Raw genomic sequence first — 24,064 nt, forward strand, 5'->3', positions numbered from 1 at the left:
CACAATAGCTACACCAAATTATGCCTCATTCACTCGTCATTTTAATTGTGTTAACTTTAAGAATAAAAAAACGATAATGGGATTTATGGGCAGACACAACATAACCACATCAAGCCCATAACGCTCACTCAAGCCAAGCCAAGCTAAACTTCATAACATAAACTCACAAATTTCAGATATTGCTGTCCGACAGGGACTAAATAACCCAGGTAATCATTCTAAAAATCACACCAAAGTAGCTCAGTCTGATAATGTTGGCTGTTCTCATTGTTTTTTTGTTTTTGTTTTTTAAATGTCTTTCTTTAATTGTTTAAGACCATTTGAGGATGCATAAAAGAAGAAATATAAAAGTGTACTGACATTTCATTGGCCAGATTAATCTGCTTGGGTAAACTGGGCAAAAATGAGCTGCGAGGGCCCCCCGAACCTCCATCCCTTCCATACACTGAGCATGTACCCAGTCACTTTCAAATGGCCATCGTGTACATTGCACACAGCAGACTGTACATTGCATCTTCACTGTGTTTTGCTCAGAGCCACCGTAACCAATCTGTACTCCTTTTCTGGAATACTCCTGCCCCAGATTTGCTGTACGTAAGTAAGCTTGCGGTTCTTTGGTTAAGCCTATAAGAATGCGCACAATATAACCTAAAATAACACAGGTTTTAAAAGTAGATTATGACACACACTACCAAGATTAGCTAAAAAAAAATCCCCTAATAATCACAGTTTATAAAGTACATATAGAGCAGTTTTAGTAGCCTAATGCAAATGACCAAGATAATTTCTAGTTAATCAAATTTCAACAAACGAAACACCGTCATGATTGAAACACACCATGAATGTATTAAAGAGAACACACACACTTGGAGTCTTTGGGGCCCCTGAGGGTCTGGGGCCTGGGCATTTGACAGATTTGCCCCGGTTAGTAATCCAGCCAATATCAAATAATTTGTTATGAATGATTTTCATGTTTTTTTTTCTATCTATGTAGGCCTAACTCTTTTATCCGTGTAAAAATCATATGAGGATTTGTATTGTTTATTTGTGTGATATTTATACAGGTTTTTCATTTATCTTCATTGTTTAGTACAGTAGAAATGTTACTCTACTGAAAAAGTATGTAACAGCCACGGCGAGGCTATATTTTGAGGGTTTGTGAGGTTTGTTTCACTGCCTGCAGCGACCTCTGGCTGTCAGATAAACGCGTTGCAAGTTTTTTCCCACTTTCAATAAAAACTCTTTCATATATAAATATATGTGCCTCAGTTCATACCAAATATCAATTCTATCATTATTATAATATAATATTAAAAATATTAAAAACAAAAAATAAAAAATCCCAGTCTGTTCTCTGGGTTTCCCCGGTTCGCAAACACAGGCGCACCATATCCGGTGCAGCTGCCAAATCTGTCCGCTACCGGTGCGTCTCGTGTGAAGTACAGTTTTAATGTGGCGTGTATGTTTGACTGCACTGAACTTAACAAAAAACACGCATTTTATCAACATAAGCAAGCCAGTACGTGTTTTACGTCTGTTAAATTCACAGTCTAACTGCTGTTTGCTCTCTGTAGACGTTACTCGCCTTGAACCGCGATACATGTCAAGTCAACCGAAGAGAGTCCGCACAGACAACATGACCGTCCAAAAGATCGGGACTCACAACGGCACCTTCCACTGTGACGAAGTCCTGGCGTGCTTCTTCCTCCGCCAGCTACCTGAGTACAAGGTGGGTGCAGTATGGTGAGAAGTGGTGTGAATGGAGAGATGATGGGATTTATTTTGGTCCTTCTCTGCTGCTGATGCTGTTGTGTTGCTTTGACATACAGTGTGTTGTTAGTGCTTCATTTGAAAGCCTGTTACTAAAATCACACGGTTAAGATGTTTCTTCAGTCTGCATTGGCTGATTTTTTAATTTTTTAATTTTTTTTTATTTGAGAAATATTATTTTGATTATATCAAGGGTCCCTTGTTGTATTGTAACACACCAAGTGGGGGTGCTGCTGTACAGATAGATGGAGCCTCCAGAACCATGAAATACTGTATCTACAATAATCCTTGTATAATCATATACTTTAAACTTTAGGAAGAAATGCCAAAACAACAGATCAGATATCCGTAAAATACCATACAGCCACTATAAACTTGCTCCTACTGTACATGCCCCTGTAGGATCATAGTGATGTCTTGTCTGAACAGTTTGACCATAGAGAGGCACTCATTTCTCGTGATAGATTCAGAATTCAAAACAAACTTAGTATGCTTTTGATTAGGCCTGCAACTGATGATTATCAAAAAAGATGTCAGTTATTTTTCAAATTAATTGATGACTGTATATAAAATGTCCAATACCAGTGTTGAATGTCACAGCTTCAAATTAGAGTTGCAGCGATTAGTTGCCAACTATTAAATTAACTCTTTTGATAATCGATTAGTCGTTTTGAGTCATTTTTAAGGAAAAATGTCCACATTCTCCGATTTCAGCTTCTCAAATGTGAAGATTTTCTGGTTTCTTTAGTGCTTTATGACAGTAAACTGAACATATATTTCGATTTTTGGACAACATTTGTGGAGGATCTCTCATTGGCCTTTGGGAAACAGTGTTTGACATTTTTCACCATATTCTGACATTTTACAGACCAAAAAAACTAATTGATTAATCGAGGAAATAATCTACAGATTATTCGATAATGAAAATAATCATTTGTTGCTGCCCTACTTCACATTGCTTGTTTTGTTGGACCAGCAGTCAAAAACACAAAGATAAAGACAATCAAAAAGTCCTTAATTTGAGAGGAAGCATTTGGATAATTTTCCTTGATGAATAACTTAAATCGTGATTTGACCTATAACTAAGGGTCAGAGCCCAAAATGGGCTACAAGCCTGCCTCCAATGGATGCAATTAGGGCAACACTTTTGTTATAATTAATAGTCTTGGACTGAGAAGGTTAAGAAAACCAAAGTGAGACCTATAGACTAAATCCAGATGTTATTTCTTTCCTGATAATGTTCTCTCTACTTGATGTGAAATTCTTGATGATAAATGATTACAGATCTTCAAATATTTCTATTCATTGCACAGGATGCTGAGATCGTTCGGACCAGGGACCCGGCAAAGCTGGCAGAATGTGACATTGTTGTAGATGTGGGAGGAGAGTTTGACCCAAAGAGGCATCGCTACGACCATCATCAGAGGTACAGCATTGGCAGCAAGATGCTGCATAATCCAAAGAGCGGGATTTGATTTACAGATGGCTCATGGCAGCTGCAGACAAGGATGACAACCTTCTTGTTGCTAGAGATAATTATGTTTATAAAGTTATTGGTTTCTACAAACATTAGGAGTGGGCCGTAGATGGATATTTATTGTTCACCACCTGTCATTATAATCATATTGTGGGTTTTTATTAGTACAATGATTTTCCCAAATCAGTTCTAAATTAATGGCACAAAGCAATTACTAAACTAGATTTCTCACAGAGCAATTCTGTAAAATATTAGAGAATGCCTGCTGAAAATGACAGTTTGACTTTCTATTAGCATGTAGTCCAGTGTGTGGATGTCAGCCAGAGAACTTGATAAAGGTCATGAAAAGTTTAGAATACCAAAGGGGTTGCTAACTAGTGGTTATTGGTCTGTTGGTAAGACTAATAGAACTAGGTAAGCAGGGATGATGGCTGGACAACTGAGTGGTGTAGGTGTAGATATAAGGCTGGGACAAGCCTCTGAGTATCTGCTTTTTCGAGTTAGATTTAAAGGCAGCTACTATAAACTACTATAACTATCAAGTGTGGCTCATTGACGTGTTTTTAATATTTTTTGGACAACCATGCAGATCTACAGCACAGAGGAATAAGATATATCAGGCTTCGGATACACACACAATACTTGTAAGTAGGATGAGTTCATTGTCAGTGTGGCTCTGCACATGAGATTTTTTGACAATAAGAAAAATATAGAAAATTGCTAGACTTATCCTTTAAAGGTACATTGGGTCAGGGTTAGATAATGATGTTTTCATCACAGGACTCAGCAGATTTGTGAAGGCACAGCCTGATACCCACTGCAGGGCCTAATTATATGCGAAGACATCATGTATTGTAAGTACTGGTGGTCCGTAGGAATGTTCACCCAACTTTTGGCACATTTCACTGTGTAGTGATAACTTTGTATCAATCATCTACTTATTGTGTTTTATTAATTATAGATAAGAGACATGCCTCTTATATGTCTGTGCTGCAAAGCACAAGTGTAACTAATATCATTAGCGATGGCTTGTTCTATTAAGATGTGCCAGTAAGCCATGTCATTGAGCCAGTCACAATAATTAGTCTTATTTATTACACCTGGGCTTTTCACATTATAGCAAGTCATAATGTCTGCTGTGAAAAGGAGCTATTGTCTTGTTTTGTATAAGATAAATTTGCCACTGATATATCCTATCAGTGTATAATGTTGGCCAATATGTAACAAAAATTGTGGTACAGAAAGGCCAAAGATGTGTCTGTGGAAATTTACAATGTCACTATTTTACATACATCTGGATCACAATTCTTTTAAAAACAAATTGATGGGATTCTTGCTAAAAATACAATATGTTTAGGAAGATAAACGTATATTGGTCAATATATTGTTATTTGAAAACTCAAATGTGTTAATCCATAAGAGTTTTAAATCTCATCACAGAGGTATTTATACATACATGAACCTTTTTAGACCTGAATTTAATTAAACACCCTCTACTTTCCCCTTCTTAAACTCTAGATTGTGAAATCAAATGGATTTTCAGACCCGGTGCTCTTTTTTCTGCCCAGAAGTCTAAAGAAAATTATATTTTCATTAGCTGAAATCCAAGGATGAGAAAGTTGATTTCTCTGTGGCTCCTGCTCTTAGAACGCTCAAGTTCCCTAATTGCATGAATCAGGAAGGAAGAGGCTCCATGTTTTCTGCTAAATTTCCTGCCAAAGTTCCTTCCGAACGATTGTGTTCACTCAAGGTCTCATCACATTGAGTAATCACCCATTCCAGGTGTCTTGTCAGCTTAAAGTCCTGATGATAATCAGAGATAGTTTTTATGACCACGGTGATAAAGATAAGCCAGGGCTGTCTTCCTGGCAGGCGGTTAGTGATAATTAGTGCTCCTTCAATTGAACGCCCCCCTGCTGTTGGTTCACGAGGCGCAGAGGCTGCCACGACACTGTCAGGGGCCACAGGAGAATGTAGCTGTCACTCACATGCACAGATGAGGGCAAGATGGTTGTGATGGCAAGGATGGATTTAAGTGGGCTGGGGTGCTGGAGGAAGTTGGAGAAGGAGGTGAAAAGAATGATTGCTGTCCTCATTTCAATAGCATTTCTTTAAAAACATTGACAGTGTACAGATGAAACTGATGGCTAAACCAATACATCAGTTCTAAATGTAAAAAAAAAAATAGTAAGAGCAAAAAAGGTGTTTGGCATTTTGGGAAATTCACTCTCTTGACAAGAGTTAAATTAGAGGATTGATAAGACTCGCATATCTGTCTGTTCAGTCGGGACTATTTCTTGCCCGGACGCAGTGATTTCCTGGAGTCTTTTTGTCACTGTGAGGTTGCCAGGCAACCAGCAGAGACTCTTGAAAATCTCTGGTTCCCTGGCCAAGACATAAACCTCCCCCATAAAATTGTGATTTTTGTCATGTTTGGACAGTGTCAAGCTAGCTGTTTCTAGTGTTATTGCTAAGCTAAACTAACTGGCTGCTGGCACCAGATGCATATTGAACAGGAACATACAAATGTGGAAACAATCCTCTCATCTACCTCACAGCAAGAAAGCAAATATGTATATTTCCCCAAAATGTCAAACTATTCCTATCAAGACAGGTCATGGACGAGAATCCTTGTTGGTTCCTCATGGTCCCCCATGACCATGAGGTAGACCTTCAGTACAGCCCTGGTATGGAACAAACTGACATTTTAAGCTGATGATGATGCTAGATAAAAAGTCGAGGGGTCACCAAAGTTGTTAAAATTCATCCAGAGGGGGGCATAAATGTCTGTATCATATTTTATGTCAATCCATCCCATATTTGTTGGGACATTTCACCTTGAGATCATGAATGTCTCTGCCAAATTCATGGCATCCATCCAATAGTTGTTGAGATATTTCAGCCTGGACCAACATGGAGGACAATCAGTGGACAGACAGATTGTCTATTAAACACATATTCATAATGCACAAGTACAAAACTACATTTCAATGCATAACTTAAACATTTGGCATTATAGTTTTCTGTCAATGATCAACACATAATCTGTATACTTATCATTTTTAGCAAAAAGTTATTTTTGCATGTAGCTCTCACTCAACATGTGTACACACAACATGTATAAATGATTACAGACATTGATATTCTTAAAAAACAAACAAACATCTGGTACAAAATGTTAAATGCCATGACTACTACTGCATCCCTCAGTTACAAATATTAAAGTATTCTTACTGAAATAATTCTCCTGGAGTTAAACCAGCAAAGACCCAAAGACAATCCCAGTTTCTTGAGCGCTCCTATAAATGAATTTAGTTTACTGCACTGGAGGTCACAGTGAGATCTAAATGAATTAAAGCGGAACATTCCCCGCCATCTGCCTCTCAATGGAGGACATGAGAAACCAGATCTGAATTTCTCAATCTCGTTTTGAATTTTCAGTGATAAAATATTTTCGAAGAAAAAACTGAAGTAGTCAGAGAAGCATTGACGATGGCTAAAACACAGGGTGAACTGAATATGTATCAAGGCCACTGTGATACAAGTCATGAGTAATAACTTAAATCAAGTGAGACTTTCTGAAGCTTATGAAAGCCCACGCTGTGCTGTAATACAGTCTGTCTCTCCTTGAGCCCAAATTTCCCATCATTCTGAGGAACTACTGAACTCTTTAGAGCCATTAATTTTCAAAGACAGTTCAAAAGCCATTGAGTTTCTTGTCACACGTCAATAAGGGGATGAATTCCTGCTCATCATAATCATATTCTTGCCAAAATATTTCTCTTGGTTTTTATATTTTACTTTATTGACTGACCTTGGTTTATTTCTGCGTGGCAAGTGATAGTCTGCTACAAGATGGAACCGTCTTTGATTTCACACAAACAGTTAAATGACTTCTCTTTTGGTATGCATATCTTTTTCAGCAATTCTCCATGTTTCTCTGTCATTTTCCTCTCGCTCATTCACTCCCATCTCCTGATAATCGGCATAGAAATGCCTCAGCTTGGCCAATTAGTCCTTTAATGGCTGTTGATTACCCCCCACTTCCCTAGCATGTCACTCATTCATTTGACGGTCTGTTTTCCGCTGTGCTGCAGCCCAAGCATCCTAATTAAGCCTGAATTAAATGTCCAGCAGTGACTCGGTGCTGGAGCCTACCCATCTCAGCACGTGGCTGAGGAGAGACCTCCAGTGTCTTTTATTTATGTGTGCTCACGCTTACAAACACGCCTGAGCTCGCTTTCTCTCTCCAGTCAATGCAAACTCGCTCTGTGAAGCTGAATAAAATAGTAACGGATGCAAGTCTTTTTTATTAAGTTTCTTTATTGATATCTGATACACATCCAGTAATGTACAGCATAGCTACATCTGGACGCAGCAGGCATTTTATTGAAGATTACCGGGAAAAAATGTGAGTAGTCTATTCATGAGCAGAACACTAATGTTTAGTCGCCCAGTCTGAGGCTTTACTTTTGGGTATTGGATATCATCAGCTTATAGACCATGCAGTGTTTTAGCATTGATATAAGCTGTTTTTCATTTTCAAGGTATGTTAGATACACAAGTCTCTCTGCATTGCAGAAATACTGCTATGACACATGTCATATGTACCCAAATAAGTTCACTTCAGCTCATCATTTTCTTTTAATTTTATTAGTACAGAAGCTATATCAATATATGTAAATATTTTTTGAAGGTAGGAACTAGCAGCAGAATTAGGTTTTCTAAACTTAAATCAATACAAATGAATGTAACATCACCCTTTGAGCAACACTCTTCTTATTCTTCAGCAATAACTAGTAACAGTTATTAGAATTGTATTATTTTATAATGTATTGATTGATTTTTTTAATTTATTAGTTTGTCTCCAAAATGAAATTAAAATAACCCCAAAGTCTTAATTTTATAAGGATATGAAACAAAAAAAGGAAACAAATCCTCACATTAAGCTATAAGAAACAAATGATGATACCCAAATTATCATGATTATCAAAAATTGCCATTTATTTATTTTTTGTCATCTAATCAGTTAATGAGCTTACAGTGCCAGGACTAATTCATACTGGTTATGAGAAGTGATCAATATTTCATGATGGTTTAGATTTTTCATGACTGATGATCTAGTTGAATTCTGATAAACCACTTATTTACTGACCAGTTACAAATAGACTGATATGTTTGGCCATTCAAGACCTAAATGCAGGTTCATGAAGCGTAAGGTATCTGTTTCAAAGCATCACACATATAAGCTGTAGATGGTTTTTATAAATTCAACCATTGTGTATAGTATATTGTCGTAGTGTTTTTTCTGGCTTCTGCTGTCTGTCTGTAAACCTTCCTTCTTTCTGCTCAGGACTTTTGCAGAGAGCTTCAACAGCCTGTGTCCACAAAAGCCATGGGTGACCAAGCTCAGCTCAGCCGGCCTGGTCTACCTACACTTTGGCCGTCAGGTGCTGGCCCAGCTGACGCAGCTGAAGGAAGATGACAGGCAGCTGGAGGTGCTCTATGACAAGGTGAGAGGAGAAAGATGACGGATTTATAGCTGGCACAGGATTAGCATTTATTGTGTTCTGTCCACAGCACAAACACTTCATTGGAAACATGTTTTCCACTAGCCTGCTCGTCTAAACACGGCAAATTTCCACATGGAGCTGGAAAAGTCTCATGGGTAATATGACAAATATTAAATCTATAGCACCTGCACAGATGCCCATAAATATCACATGAAGTGAGGAAATAATACATATTATAGTGGAATTAAAGAGCACTTATTTATGTGCGCTTATCTACGGTTGGTGCTGTACGGAAGCCATGCAGTCAATTTATGCAGGAAATGCTGAATGTTAATTAAAAGTTTAGTTGATGGCATTTTGCCTTCATCAGACAGTTGGCAGTGGAGAGCGACCAGGAAAAAGAGGAGAGAGACAGGAATGTGACAAAGTTCCTCTGCCAGATTGAAACTGAGGAAACTGCAGTTATGTTGCATTTTATTTTTTATTTTTTATATAATGCATTTTAGACAGCCAGGCCAGCAGGAGGGCCGGCACACAGAACATTTTGATGGCTAGGCACATTAAGCCAGCCAAATCTTAGGTCACTATTAACTCATATTATCATTGGCCTTTTGATGTGTCAGTTTGTTTAAAGCCCCAGTAATCTTTTTACTTGTGGCTTTGGCTTTATTTATTCTAGGATTTTGCATGTCTAGTCCTCAGCTAGTTTAAAAAACTAGATCTGTATTTTTTCGCCCCAAAGCTTAGTTCCACTTGTAAGCCACTTGTAAAATGTCAACTGTTTACTGATTGACATTCCAATATACTAAGGAGATGACTTTTCAATACTGAATACATCTACTTCTGTGCTCCTCTTCTGCTTATTTTTGGAATTTTGCCAATGAACTGTAAAACAGCAGCAATTTGCAGGTTCCTTTTGGTTTAAAGGGGACCTATTATACTTTTTGTGGTTTTCTGTTATTTATGTACTGTTATGATATTGGATATCTATGTTAAACATGGTCATAGTCAAACTTGAGGTTAAAGGGGACCTATTATACTCATTTCCTGCTAGGATTGTCAGTTTCAGTTAATTTTGCTTTTGATAGACCGACACCCATTAACTGGTAATGAATGCATTTAGTCACAGTAGCTCTCGATGGCATAACGTGGTACCAAACTAGCTCTTTCAATCCCTCGCCCTCTGCCACACTGATTGGCAGCATATCGGGCTCAGTCATTTGGCACACCAACTGGGTGATGGCCTAATAACAAAGTAACACCTACGTTGTTATTACAGATAGACTGTAGAATTATCAGGTTAACAGCCTGTCAGCTCTGTGACTTTATATCCGTGCTGTGAAGTCTTTCAGAGCACACAAACACCATAAACAAACCTGTCATGTGCCCAGCATGGTGCTGTTAAACCAGAGACACTGCAGCCACACCTTATTTTAAGGGGGCTACACACAGCACAGTACAGCTATGCTAACAATGCTAGCCATGCTAACTAGCTGCTAGCCTACGTGCAGGTTGCTAAAATGTATCCGTCACCGCTCTTTGTATCTGTGGGTTGGTATTCCTGTCAGTTTCGGAGCCTGTGTGTGAGACGCTTTGGTCGGTAAATGCACTCACAGTCCCGCAAGGTACCGTAATTTGGCACCGGTTGAACTAACGTGAATAACGTGAACTAACAAGTTCAGTACCAAACCCTAGCATGCAAATTAACCTTTAGACTGATATGCGTAATCTCGGCGGTTAACTGTTGACATCCCAATTTCCAGCTCTATATTTTTATTCTGGGACTCCACTAGAGTTGCTTTGCATGATTCACATTTCAAAAAACGTCTTATTTATCTTGTACTGGCCCTTTATGCTTCCATTCAGTTCAGCCACAGTGAGAATAAAAATATAGAGCTGGAAATGAGCATAAGCATAAGCATAATCAGGATAATGTAAACCTAGTACATTTCTCTCGAGAGAGAGAGTTCTGGCTGTCTTGAAAAAGGGAGGATTTGCAGCCAACGCTTCTTTTTCAAAAACAAACATGAAACAACTGATTTCCATGTCATTATATGTGCATAACTTCCCTTGTCACATCTCTCTTTCAATTCCCTGTAGCTGTACGAGAACTTTGTGGAGGAGGTGGATGCTGTAGACAATGGCATTTCACAGTGTGACGGGGAGGCCCGCTACAGCATCTCCACCACGCTGAGCGCACGTGTCGGTCACCTGAACCCACGCTGGAACAGCAAGAGTCAGGACACTGAGGTGACTGTGTGAGGGATTGCATGGTTGTGTGTGTGTGTACCTTCACTTAGTATTGAATCTACCTGGCCTGTCTCATGTAGCATTATTGTAACACTGATGTAGCACTTATTATATCGGGTTGATGGGATTGAAATGCTAATCTTTCAAACTAAAAACCACAGATTACATTTAATGTCTGTGGGTCTCTATCTGTCATATAAGAATATTAAAATGAAACATTATCTTTGAGTTTAGTATTTTTAATATAATGTCCAGATGACTACACAAGGAAGAAAAAAATGTTAAACCCTTCAAATTGGGGAGATTTATCTGGTGGGATTGGCTAACGATAAGGTTAGTTCATGGTTAGTAGGTGGGGTTAGCTTTAGTGTCAGACTTTGGATTAGATTAAGTTGTAGCAGAGAATCATCTCTGTGAATGTCGGCCATTGACTGTATATAAATATGGATTACACGTCTCCACTTCCTTCCACTATGCAAAAATATTTCCTTTGTGGGAGTTGCCATTTTGCACGTGTGACGTCATTTGGAGCCAGAGTCTGTGCAGTAGAGTCAGGCGGCAGGATGACGGCTCGCGGGACACGCCCCCTCATACGTCCCGCCGTCTGATGGAGGTTTGAGAGCGGCTTTTACAGCTGTCGATCATGACGTCAAACTCCCTTTTTATATCGTGAAAATAACTAATTAAAAACAAACTTATCAGAAAAATGAGCACTTGAAATCAAACGGGGACTATTGAGATATTTTGGCTTCACCTTTTGGGAGCTGTCATGACATCCATATTTATATACGGTCAATGATGTTGTCACATACATAAAACAGAAATGGTTATAAGAAATTTAACAGCATTGCAAGGTGTTATTAACATGTTGCATTTGAAGGAGGTGTGAGGAAGTGTGTTTGTGGCCAAACAAACACATATGAGAGGTTAACTCAGGCTATTCTGGATTCTTGTGGTATATGTTTATCAGGATATCCTGCATTGTGCTGTGAAAAAGTGAATCTATCCTGACTCCAATTTGCAATGTGTAGGCGCCTAACAGCAGCAGGTTTTATTACCATGACGCCTGTCTGTATAAACTCTTGGTGGCATGTTAATGTCTCTCGGTGCTCTGTGGATAAATGTGTTTTTATCACTGCCTGGATCTCTATGACTCATGGACACTCTGGATATTACTGTGTAAATTACTATATTTATATATATATATATATATGACAGATAAAAAAACATGTGAAACACAACTTAACTGAAGCTAATATTGTTTCATGGCAACCAAACTACTTCCAGGATATAAACATGTGTTATATCTTCTCTCTTTGCTCTACACAGAACAGAATATACATATAATATCCAAGGAGAGTATTTTTAATGCAATTTATTTGAAGCTACAAGACACATCTAACACACTTTGCAACATGGTCTCAGACAGACAATAACAAAAAGTTTGTGAATGGTCATGATTAAAGCAGCACTTTTAGTCCCTATTATGAGTCAGGCTCCAAAAATGATGGATCCTACATTTGGCATAATGGAATTCAATCACATTTTTCATCAAGCCCTTCCTGCCTCCTAAATATTGACCTCTTTCAAATCCCACACCTGCAGTATGTAATGCAGGCTTTCAGTTAAAAATTCTCAGTCAAAAGTCTCAAGCTCGACCCTGACGACATCATTAGGGTCATTGTTTCAAAATATGGAAAGCTCCCTCCAGAGACATAGAAGACATTATTCAAGTGTCTTCACAAGCTGAGTTAGTACTCCTCATGACTAATAAACTGACCTTCACAGTTTTTCCCACAGGAAGTCACTTGTGGTGGTAGGTGGTGCGGTGTTTGACCGATGTGCATGCAGAGATTCATGCAGTTTAGAGGGGGGAAAGTGCAACCCAGGTTATTTTTTGTAGCTACAATTTAGAGATGTCCTCTAAACACCTCACATGCAGACTATCAGTAGCCATTACAATGTACAGATGTTCCCTAAACGCCTCACATGCAGGCTATTGGTAGACACTAGCTAGGCAGCTGGGCACAGAGAAGCCTCTAGTCCCCACTCAGTTACTGCAGCACGCAACACAGACAGATTTGATCTACCTGGGTGGGATTTAATCTACCTGGGCCCAAGTACAGCCTATGTATGGGAAATACTGCTTCATGTATAAAAATGGTAAAGTGGAGTCCCCCTTTAAAACCAGAATTACATTAGGACAAACTAAAATATATACAGTATATCAAATGCTAAAATACAATAAAAAACATCTAATTCTTGACCCAAGGAACATTTTTAGGTAACGATGCAGGTAAATTTTCATGAATAACCTGTCACCTTGACACTATGGATGAGCTCCTGATCCAAACTCCCAGAAGTCCCTCATGTTTTTAACAACTCAATATTTACTAAAAGGCCCCAGTATAGAGAGGAACCTCTGGCTTTGATGATCATCACGATCAACGAGCAACCTGTAGTGAAATAAAAATACAAAATATGTTAAGAACGTTGCGGTAAATTATGCAGTGCAATCAGCATTCAGAGGTCGTTTTGCAGGAACAGCACAGGCCCAGAAATGGTCTAGTGTGGCTTTTTTGTCTCTCATTAGTGCAGGAGGGCAATGCCTGCAGGGAAACTACACCTGTTTTTTGCAGACTCTCTTGAGATACCCGGGCTTCGCATATGTGTTGACTATGCCAAGGTTTTTTTTGTTTTTTTTTTCCATTGTTTGCGCTGTCTCAGTGGAGTAGTTGGCCTATTTGTTTTTTCACATTTCAGTTCACATGATTATAATTCTTGTGCTCTTGGCACTTTCCTCCAATTTCCCCAAAACTTCCATTAACTCACATTTGTGGGGCAAGTCAGCTCCAAAAGATCACAAAGTGAATATTTTTTGGCAGACAAGTCAAGACTTGATTGACCTGGTGAACTCTCAACAGTTGCTGTTTGTAATATTTGAAAAATCTAATAGATTTTCATCGCCTCCATACACAACTGTTAAAACTCTGGGCCACTGCAGCCCCCTCAATCAGATGCACGCTGATTGGACTTCTGCATGACAAACTGTTTGATAACATGGGTTTGTTCCTGAATCTGTCTCTTTTCTCATGCTCTCTTGGGTTCCTGCTCAAGAGACCATGCGAGAGTGAGATCAGGCTGGGGTTTGTGCATGACAGGAAGCTGATAAAACAAAGGTGCATGGCTCATTAGGATGATGGTTAGACAAGACTTAATTTTGAACCATGACACATGTCATCTATTCTTTTCAGTTGTCATAAAACTGAAGCTTGTACATTATATTTTTGAATTTATAGTAAAATGATTCTGTATTTGACTTTAGCATGTATGTATTCACACCAAATGTCACCAGGAGGGTTTCAAGAAGGCTTTGGTGATGGTGGGGGAGGAGTTCCTGGACCGTCTGGATTTCTACAAGTCTTCCTGGTTGCCAGCCCGCACAGTCGTGGAGGAAGCTGTTAAAGGGAGGCATAAGGTACAGGATTGTCCAATCTAAAGTGTACATTTTTGGGGTTTTTTTTCTCTCTTTCAATTCTGTCTATTTTTTTTTCCTTTATTTTTGAAGATGAATTGAATAATCAATACACTTGTGGGTACAAAAGGTCTCTAGGTGTCTGTTCATGTTATGGTTCATGTTACCTCATATCTAATTAAATACTGCAAGCAATAAAACAGTTTATTATAGTACATTGTTCATCAGCACCGTTGGCTTTCTCCCTACCTTCATGTTTTTACTGGTATAAGCAGTTGTTGAGAAACATGATTAGACAGCTGTAAGAAATCCTGGAATACACAGAACACTGTAGTTGTCTCCTCACTAATAAAGCTGAAGGACTCTCCCCTTATGTGTCTGTCCTTTATCTTACACATTATTAACACATAATTTCCTTGTTCTCTCGTTTTCAGGCAGACCCCAGTGGGGAGGTGGTATTGTTCTCCCAGGGCGGGTGTCCCTGGAAGGAGCATCTGTTTGCCCTGGAGAAGGACCTCCACATAGAGACTCCCATCAAGTTTGTCCTTTACCCTGACCAGAATGGACAGTGGAGGGTCCAGTGTGTCCCCGCGGGGCTCAACACCTTCCAGAACAGGTGATTTTTTTTTTTTATCCCCCCCCCAAATACAAGCTCTACAACTGGGGGATGTTGTGACCCTGACTTGCACACAAGAAATTCTCCCAGACAGGATTTTTAAAACACTGATGGATAACACAGTGACAGGTGTAGCTCCAGAGTCTCCTAGACATTTTGGATTGAGTTGATCTCTGATGACTGAAACGAATCATGGTGTATGATTTAACTTTTCATGCTTATTGGACCATTTGACAACTACTCACGGAGGGTTGGCATGTCATCTGGTGAGAGACTTCACTCCTACTTGGATAGAAATAGGGATGAGGATGATCCTTTAGTTAATACGGAGTTTCTTTCTCACACTGCTCTCTAAGGAGCTGAAAGGATGTAAACACACCCCACACACCTCAGGAGAGCCACCTGAGCCTTTTCACCACATAAACTCCTCTCACTCAGGAGATTCTTCTTGTTTTCCTAATGTTAATTGCACCCATCTGCCTAATGCAGAAAGCTGGCATATTGAATATGCAGTGGATGTGGATTCTACAATTTGACAGACGCTTTCATACAGCCAATTACCTAAACCTACTCCAGGAATCTCTTTTTTCTATGATGATGAATTTAATGAATGTGTGATTCATAAGTGTAATCTGGGCAGCACCATGATCTGTTGAACAAAAATCTCAATGACATAGTCTACCCATAATCCACTCATAACATGAATTTGAATAAGGTCAATCAAAATTTACATAGTGTAGCTGTGTCACTGAGAGTCTACAGTCCTATTAAATCATAAAATAAGTGCACTGAATTGTCTCAGTGACAAATTTGCTTTAGCTGAACAAGATAAGACTGAAATAATTGTTTTAGTAGTTAAAGTATAAAGGGCAGAACATGAGTTCTGATTGCAAATCCTATTCTTTAAAAGCTGAAAACCAATCAGTCCAGTAATAGACTTGGACCTAAATTTTGACAGGCAAGTTACAACATCACCCTACCCCCCCTAAAGTAGAATATTATTGCTAGAAATAAATAAATTGTCAGATGATATGAACACCTATCAAGTCAATGTTTGTCACCTCTGGAGGGGAACTGTTTATCCGATGAGCCTCTCGCATATCGACCCACAATGCTGCTCCAATAACGTCATCAGCATCCCCAGTGGAGTTCTATAGTTGGTGTGTTGTTGACTACTGCCCTAAATCCCAGCATGCCGCACACATTACAGACGTATGGCCAAGGAAACGTGCTCCAGGCTTACCCTGCATCTTCTGTAGAGATACTTATTTTTATAGCTGCAAAAAAAATCACGTGTAACATCTCTACAATCCACACAACACATTTTCAGTTTGATTTTTTTCAAAGGATATTAGTGACAGAACATAATTATTGCTTAGGATGGCTTATTTTACACATGGTACAGAAAATCTTTCCAGCATCCATGTTGCTCCCTTGTTTTGAATTTGATTGCTGTGCTCCGGGTTTTGATGACTTGTGCTGTTTCATACTGGTCCCAGCCTTTCAATCAGCAGGACTGATTAGTCACCGTGGACACTCAGGGGGTCGGTATACTCTGAGAGAAGTGCTTGTCGGATGGGCGAACGTCATCTGAAAACCCCTACACCTACACTTTGCTGACGTCAAAACAGTTTCTGTAACTTGTAGAAACAGAGAATCCAATATTCACACTCACTTCACGCAGCGATTGGCCAGGTGTGCAGGGGTCAGAAAATAAGCAGGCTTTGAAAGTCTCTGTTATATTAAAACGATTATAGCTTCTTCTTCTTCTTGGCTTCAAATTTGGCTGCTCTGAACAGCTTGTGCTTTTCGAAGTAAGGATGAACAGTATTGCCCACATCAGTGAGTGCATCTTTCAGCTCTGTTCAAATGAATGCAGATATTACTGTAGGGAATGAGAAAGGAAAAAAGTAATTAGTTTTGCTGATCAACTACTGTAATTACTCAAGTGTGTGTGTGTGTATTCATCTATTGATGTCTGAACAGTGTGTATCAAAGAAATTTGAAATATACATCGATTTGCCTGGCAAACACCAAAAATCCGTATTTTTTTTTGTATGTAATATGTTCAGCAGTTTCAGTTATTAAATTCTGTAGCGAAAGATAAATTAGGCCTTTACATAAAACTAAACTAAATTCTACCTCATTGTCTGACATACTGTATTCATCCTCAGTTATTTCCCCCGGAGCACAAATCATGCAGCTTTCAGTCACATTTTTTTGTGGGTGAATCATTATTATTGTGACCTCTATTTTTCTGTTTATCCAACCCCCCCCCACCCCCCCAGCCCTCTATCTGATTTTAGGGAGCAATTTGCATTCACATCGAATGCAGATTCCACCCAAGGGAAAACTTAATAGAAAATGTAATGCTTTATCTAAAAGACAGATTCTTTAGCAATTGTCAAAAAGAAGACAATTTTTTTTACACCTTTGACAAGCTGTGACATCTTCCATATAATTTCCACTCCCTGTATTAAAGGTGTTTTTTCGTTTGTAGACATTCCCCTGAGAAAACATATTCTATAATCTCTATGAAATGTTAATTCATTCAATGTACTTGTTATTTATCCTTGAAAGTGAACTCTCATCCAATCTCTAACAAAACAAATTGACAGTTATAAATTTGCACTGTTACAGTATACTCACTATGTACCCACTAGAAGTGTGTATCAGTGCATTTATCTGCAGAGACCCTGCACTCTGCCTGTATTTTCTTATTATTTTGCTGTGTTCAGGACATTTCTGGGCGTCAACCTTTGTTCAGTGAGTGTGTAGCCCCCAACCAATAACAGCGCGTAGGTGTGAGGTCGGGACTTGTAGCATAGCGACCAGGTTGCATCGCTGTCTCCGTCTCTCTCCTCTGCTCAGCTCTGCTCTCTGTCTCTGTGTCATGGATGTATAAAGAGCTGCAGGTCTGTGTGTCTGCTCGACTGAGGGTGGGGCTGAAATGTCTTGACAACTATCGGATGGATTGCCATGAAATTTTAGCATAGACATTTATGTTCCCCTCAGGATGAATTATAGCAACTTTGTTATTATTTTTTAACTGACGCCTTCATTAGGTCAAAATTTCAATTTATGGCCAAATATTTGTCAAACTAATAACAAATCCTACCAGCTGTGCTTTGTGTTTTGTGCTTATTAGCTAATGGTAGCATGCTAACACAATAAACTCAAATCCTTCTAGCTTTAAGTTAAAAGCAACACAATGGCTACTAGACTACTAGTCAGAGTCCCTGAATAGATCGATGGTATCTTGATATATTTTTCATGTCTTACCTTTTATTAACTTTTTTTCACAACTGTTGGCTCTTATGATGTGATGTTATGTGAGTCCATGTTGCCTTTTGTCTTGAGTACATCCTAAAAGCCGTTGTGTCCACTACCTGTTCTTGGGATTCGGTTGTCTACGTTTTGGTGCTTGTGTTGTGAATTTTTGTCGTGTCAGACAATGAACTCCTGTCCCCATCTCGTTGATTGGTTAATGGTCTGTGAAAACATCAGGACAATGATGTAAGCAAGTCCAGGGGCCAAAAGCATAAACTATGCGTACACACAAAAACCACGCATACGCCATTTCCCACACATAAAGTGGTATTTATAAACATATAATGTGCGGTGAGACTGTGTGCAGCTCACTCTGACGTGAGCTGAGGGTGATGTGATGAGGTGGAGGTGAAATATCAGGTGAGAGATGGAATCTTTTAGTAAAACATTGTTTGTTTAGGTTAATAAGCAGCTGCACTGATTGTGTGATTTTTATGTGTTTACACAGCAATCTCTAAAATGCCAATCAAAGGCAAATTTATCAATGTAATATTGATTAATTGCTTTTGTCTGATTAAGTTTTAAACATTTTTTAATCTACATAGAATGCATCATTTTATTTAACTGTTTATGTTCTTTTTATTTTATCTTTAGTTGTGACGCATCTTGTAAAGTCGGTTTAGATATGAGCACTACAAACTAATCATTGATTACATTTCTGAGATATCACTGCCAATGATGGTTTCAGGTCCAATTGTTGAATTAATGACATGTGCAGTATAAAGACCCACACAGCTGTGCGTAATGACAACCATTCCGCTGTTGGAGAACCTCGCTGGCCAACACCATCAGTGAAACTGCACTTCCTCTTGTTTCATTGACAGGTGTAAAGACTGGTGGAGCAGGCAGCATATTGATATGAAAACAGCTGGTTCAGGGTGTGTCTTCATCCATTTATGGCTAATTGTAGGAGTGAAAATTAGACTCTTGCATGTGCACCTAGTTCCATGATGATTGGGATTTATAAAACAGAACCATGTGTACTGTATGCACGGTTTTATAAATCTGAGGAAAAGAATGCGTATGCATATTTCTGGCTTTGTGCGTACACACAGTTTTATGCATCTGGTCCCTGACAATGTCTGATGTTGTATTTTAAAACATATACCCAAACCTAAAGATGATGAATGTGGTGAATATTATACCTGCTAAACATTGTGAGCATGTTAGCGTGCTGACATGGCTGTGTTGAAGTACAGCCTCACAGAGCTGCTTACACAGCTTTAGACTCTTGTTCTTTTTCGAATTGGAAGGTCTAAGAATAGAAGGTGTCATGTACTGTACAAATTGTAAAGCCCTTTTGAGATAGATTTACGATTTTGGGCAATAAAAATCGAATTGACTTGACAAGCACAAGCACAGTGATACCCTGTACTTGGCTCGAGAGATCACTATCACAGAAGATAGTCTCTAAGCCACTAGTCCACCTGACCACCATGTTCTCTAAATGTCTTGTTACCTCTGACAGTATGTGCCCTTATGCCTTTATCCTGGTTTTGATATGTCTCATTATTGATACAGCATAGGTTGCTTGAAAGCAGGAGGGGGCTTCCTGAACACATCGTGATCCTGATCCTGATCTGACCAACGTTTGCTCTGCCTCTATTTTCACCTCTTTCCGTGAGCTCCCCTTGCACCTGGCTCTCCCATTAGTGTTTCTTTTCTCCCTCTCTCTCATGTACAGTATTTCTGTCTCTGTCCTATAATCACCCTCTTCCATTTCATCACCCTCTGTCCTATCTGTCTTGCTGTCTTCCCATTATTCCTCTTCCCCTCCCCCTCCCTTCCCTCATCCACCCTCCGCCTATCTCACCTTTCACACTTTTCCGCCCCTCCCTCACCCCATCCCTCTCGCTCCACTTTTTTTCCACTCTGCTGCAGAATCTCATCAGGTGGCAGCGCTTTCAACTAAAAAGACAGGCACCTGTTTATGGATCGCAAAGCACTTCAAAGATTTAATTTAATGCAAACATGGCGGTCGGTGTGGAGCTACATGAGAACAATAGCTTGTGAGATGGATAAAAACACATTGCTCCAGATGGCTCTTCCTACGGGTGGCCTGCTTCCTCCCAGTAGGCATGTGCCGACTCTGCAAAAGGGGTGTTGTTATCACCTGTGTCCCTGCTACTGCACCTGGGGGGACAAAAGGTCTATTTTTATCAGCATCACATTGCTAAGGAAATGTGAGCAGGGAGAAGGAAGAGGGGAGTGGAAGCGGTCCTTCCTTGGAGATGTACTGTGTAAAATAATACTGCAGGTTGACCGCAATATGAACCAGAAAATATACCTCTGAAAAAACACACTGGTGGGTGTCTCAGTTATCTGGTATGACATCATACATTAAAGGAGAATTTTAAAAAAAAAAAAAGAATTGGAAATTATAAATTGTAGTTACAAGGTATTGATACTGAAATAATTCCATGTAATTTCCCCACAAAAAAAGCAAAACTATGCATGTTCTCTTTTCTTTCTGTCTGATTCTTATCTATCTGACGTTACTTGGCTCAGTTAATGGTGTGGCCAATGCAGGGAGACAATGTGTGAAATGAGTAAAATCTCTTAACACAAGAGACTGTGTGCATGAATTATGAGTCAGCAAGCTGCAGGAGGTTTCAACACTTCTGCATATGCACCAGTGTCTCTCGTTATCGTCTTAGAGAGGGCGACTGGACAGATGATCCGGGCTCTTTACATTATCACTAAACACACACACACAGTTGATATTTTATTTTTTAATGACCTGGTATCTCCAGTATATCTATTCTTGAGTAGATTTTTTTTTTTTCTAATGAAGCACTAATTCCCAATATCTGTTCGATTATGGTATAGTCTTTGGAGGAGGGCGGGGGTGGGGTTACTTCTCCCATGCGAAGTTAATTTCCTAATTGTGGGCTTATTTTTAGACCGGTCATCTTGAGAATCAGAGCTTCCTGACCTGTCATAACAACAGCAGTCATCCCCCTCCTACTCCTTCCCTCATTACCAGCCCTGTTGACCTTTCCTCAGAGCTTGTTTTCCAGCCATACTGTGGAGCTATCGATTGGTTGATTCATTTAACAGGGATTAGGGGTTTGTCATGCTTTCCTCTACGGGTTGTCTTAATAGGGATGAGACTGTGTAGATGTGAGATGATGGCATGGAGAGTAGAATATGAGAAAAAAAAAAAAGAGTCACATGTACACGTCAGCCATTTGAAATTGCGGTTTACTCGTGCACATGACTGATGCTGATCTACTGTATAATTGTCATATTATTTTTTAATATATGTACCCAAGACTTCTTTGAAAACAAAAACTGAATTGAATTACTTGTCACTCCCTGAATATTAAAGAATTACAGGATGTTTTGGAACAAAAACCCTTCAAAATCCAGTGCAGGAGACAACACTTACCTCGCTTTGCTCACAGTCGTGTTTGACAACTGTGTCACTTCCTCTCTGACAAGTTCAACCATGCCGTACAGTTCCATAATTCATCAAGCAAGTGACAGGGAGGATGAGGAGCTTGAGGTTGGCATTACATTTTTATAAAATGCGAAGCGTTTAACAGTTTTGGTAGGGCGAGAGGTGAGCGATGGAATGATGAATTAAATAAGAATCCAAATGAAAAAAATGGCAAAATATATTAATACTTTGAGAAGAACAGTGGTCTGAGATAATCGAGATAATAACCCCATCAAGGCAAGAATGACACACACACACACACACACACAAAAAGAACTGGTAATGTGTTTTAAACGATCTGCGAGGCTGTGTACAGATATGTATGCTACATGAGGTGGGTGGTAAATGAGCTGCTCTATTTTTATGAATTTTCAGCCTCCGTACACTTCATCCAGAGACACTTTGTCGAGGTCAGCTCGTAAACCCTTGCAGAGCCAATCTTCCCCCCACTATGTAAGATTGCCTGTTGACTCCAGTGCCACCGTATGGCTCTCCAACCACTGTGCCGATGTGTGATTTTCCACATTACTGGAGAAGAATCAAGCTGATTTTTATTGGTCTATTTGCTGGGGCTGATTGTAGTGGTGCCATGGACGAGGGTTACTGCTGATGGAAGCACTTTACCTCGGGCCCCTCTGCTGGTGAAATTTCTGTGCAAAGCCATGCTCAAGAAAATCTTAGCCATCATTAAGTGACCATGTTGAAATGTGTTTGAAATTTACTTTTATTGTGTTCTTTTAACATTTTATAATTGCTTGTTTTTCTGGTTGTGCCTATAGCACAGTCCGTTTTGCAAAGTGATGTGTCAACAGGAAGTGAGCAGCTGACCACACATTGTCCATCTGTAAGCCAACTTGCCCTTCTGTTTTCCTGTCCCAGGCTGTCCCTGCCAGAACAGTGGCGCGGCGTTCGTGATGAAGCGCTGTCGGAGCTCAGCGGGATCAAGGGCTGCATCTTCGTCCATGCTGGAGGCTTTATTGGCGGGAACAAGACCCAGGAAGGAGCCCTGGAGATGGCCCGGAGGACCCTGCAGGCCGCTGCCCAGTCGCCTGCAAATGGAAGCAGCTGACCGGTCAGAAATGACCGCCAACAGCACATTTTGTTTTCGGGGTCAGTCTTCAGAGAGAATGGCAAAGATTAAAATGTTAGTTTGCTAGCTTCATTTCAGCCAGGGCTAATGTTGTTTTTTTCTGCCTTGCCAGGATGGGAATGGTATGGAAATGGCAGCCAAATAACCTTGGACCAGATCCTTAAATACCTATATTCCAAAACACAGGCTCACTTTGAATCTTAATGTTGACACATTACTCTTCTTCTCTCTGACTGTACTTATAAATGTGTAATTGTTTTGGTATTCATTTGCAATAAAATACTGTTTGGATTATATTCTTGTCTTTTGTAAACATTTCAGTATTAGGTAAGATCAAGCAATAAAGAGATTCTTTTTTCAAATTCTGCTCATATCGCTTGGTTTTCACCTTCAGCTGAGACAATGTGATGTCGTCTGGCACACCAACTAAAGCATCTTCAAAGCCTGTGAATACCCCGGCCTTACCTTTCAAGGGTCGATTTATAGAGACACCTGGAGAGAGGTTCATCCTTTCATTTCCAGCATGCTTACATTAACTGTAGCACTACAAAGAGACAAAAAGGCTACTTCCGCTGGCTCTAAGATCAAAGCGTCAATAATGAGCCCTGATCAATTCTGAGAAATTAAATTTTCAAACGCCACAAAGAGGTACTCCTTATGGCAGCCCGAGTTGTGACAAGGTTACCGGCAGTGGGATGAGCTGTAGAGTCAATTTCCTTGTAATAAAGTCGGGGGATGTGCCTTGAATTTTGTCATTAATACTCCAGGTTTTCTTCCCTCCATATCTCTCCTACTACTCCTCCCTTATTGCATTTGCCACAAGGCTGCCCTTCTGCTGCTCTTGCCCTATGTGTATTTATTTCCATCAGGAAAATGCCACAGCAGTGAAAAAAAACAACTTATTTGTTGCTTACAGCTGTTAATGTTGCTCTGCAGCTTCTCTTTATTCCACATTTGTCATTCATTTTGCTCAGTGGTGCGGACTGTTAATTCTTGAGTGACAAGACTCTTTTAGTCTTTTTTTTTTCCGTCACTTTTGCTTTCCTTGTTTTTCTCGTTATCTAAATGGAGACGCCCTGCTGTCTTGGGTACATTTTATGT

General features: G+C 39.6%; 1 protein-coding gene and 1 long non-coding RNA gene across 5 annotated transcripts; both read left to right on the forward strand.

The window, feature by feature from the left end:
* The first annotated feature begins 389 nt into the window (after nt 1-389).
* Nucleotides 390-23,259, forward strand: myg1 (myg1 exonuclease). 4 transcript variants are annotated; one of them, XM_067586887.1, is made up of 9 exons: nt 390-590; nt 1,575-1,729; nt 3,084-3,196; nt 8,601-8,760; nt 10,861-11,010; nt 14,366-14,488; nt 14,920-15,101; nt 22,753-22,983; nt 23,076-23,259. In XM_067586887.1, exons 1-8 carry the CDS (start codon nt 404-406, stop codon nt 22,940-22,942), a joined length of 1,260 nt encoding a protein of 419 aa, XP_067442988.1. In that variant the 5' UTR covers nt 390-403; the 3' UTR covers nt 22,943-22,983; nt 23,076-23,259. The 4 variants fall into 4 exon arrangements, with proteins under 4 accessions (XP_067442988.1, XP_067442987.1, XP_067442989.1 ...); XM_067586886.1 differs by having other exon boundaries at nt 22,753-23,259; XM_067586888.1 differs by lacking the exon at nt 390-590 and adding an exon at nt 1,377-1,459 and having other exon boundaries at nt 22,753-23,259.
* Nucleotides 3,704-8,196, forward strand: LOC137181295 (uncharacterized). The gene is made up of 2 exons (XR_010928140.1): nt 3,704-3,891; nt 4,028-8,196. It is a non-coding gene; the product is annotated as an uncharacterized lncRNA (long non-coding RNA).
* Nucleotides 23,260-24,064: the final 805 nt, after the last annotated feature.

Source organism: Thunnus thynnus, chromosome 4 (assembly GCF_963924715.1).
Source record: "Thunnus thynnus chromosome 4, fThuThy2.1, whole genome shotgun sequence".
Lineage (NCBI taxonomy): Eukaryota > Metazoa > Chordata > Actinopteri > Scombriformes > Scombridae > Thunnus > Thunnus thynnus.

Bases quoted from the DNA above. Each gene is read 5' to 3' on its own strand.
- myg1 (XM_067586886.1), top strand. From the start codon at position 404: ATGAGCTGCGAGGGCCCCCCGAACCTCCATCCCTTCCATACACTGAGC. The intron at 1,730-3,083 runs GTGGGTGCAGTA...TTCATTGCACAG, and splicing joins GCCAGCTACCTGAGTACAAG to GATGCTGAGATCGTTCGGAC. The intron at 14,489-14,919 runs GTACAGGATTGT...TCTCGTTTTCAG, and splicing joins CTGTTAAAGGGAGGCATAAG to GCAGACCCCAGTGGGGAGGT.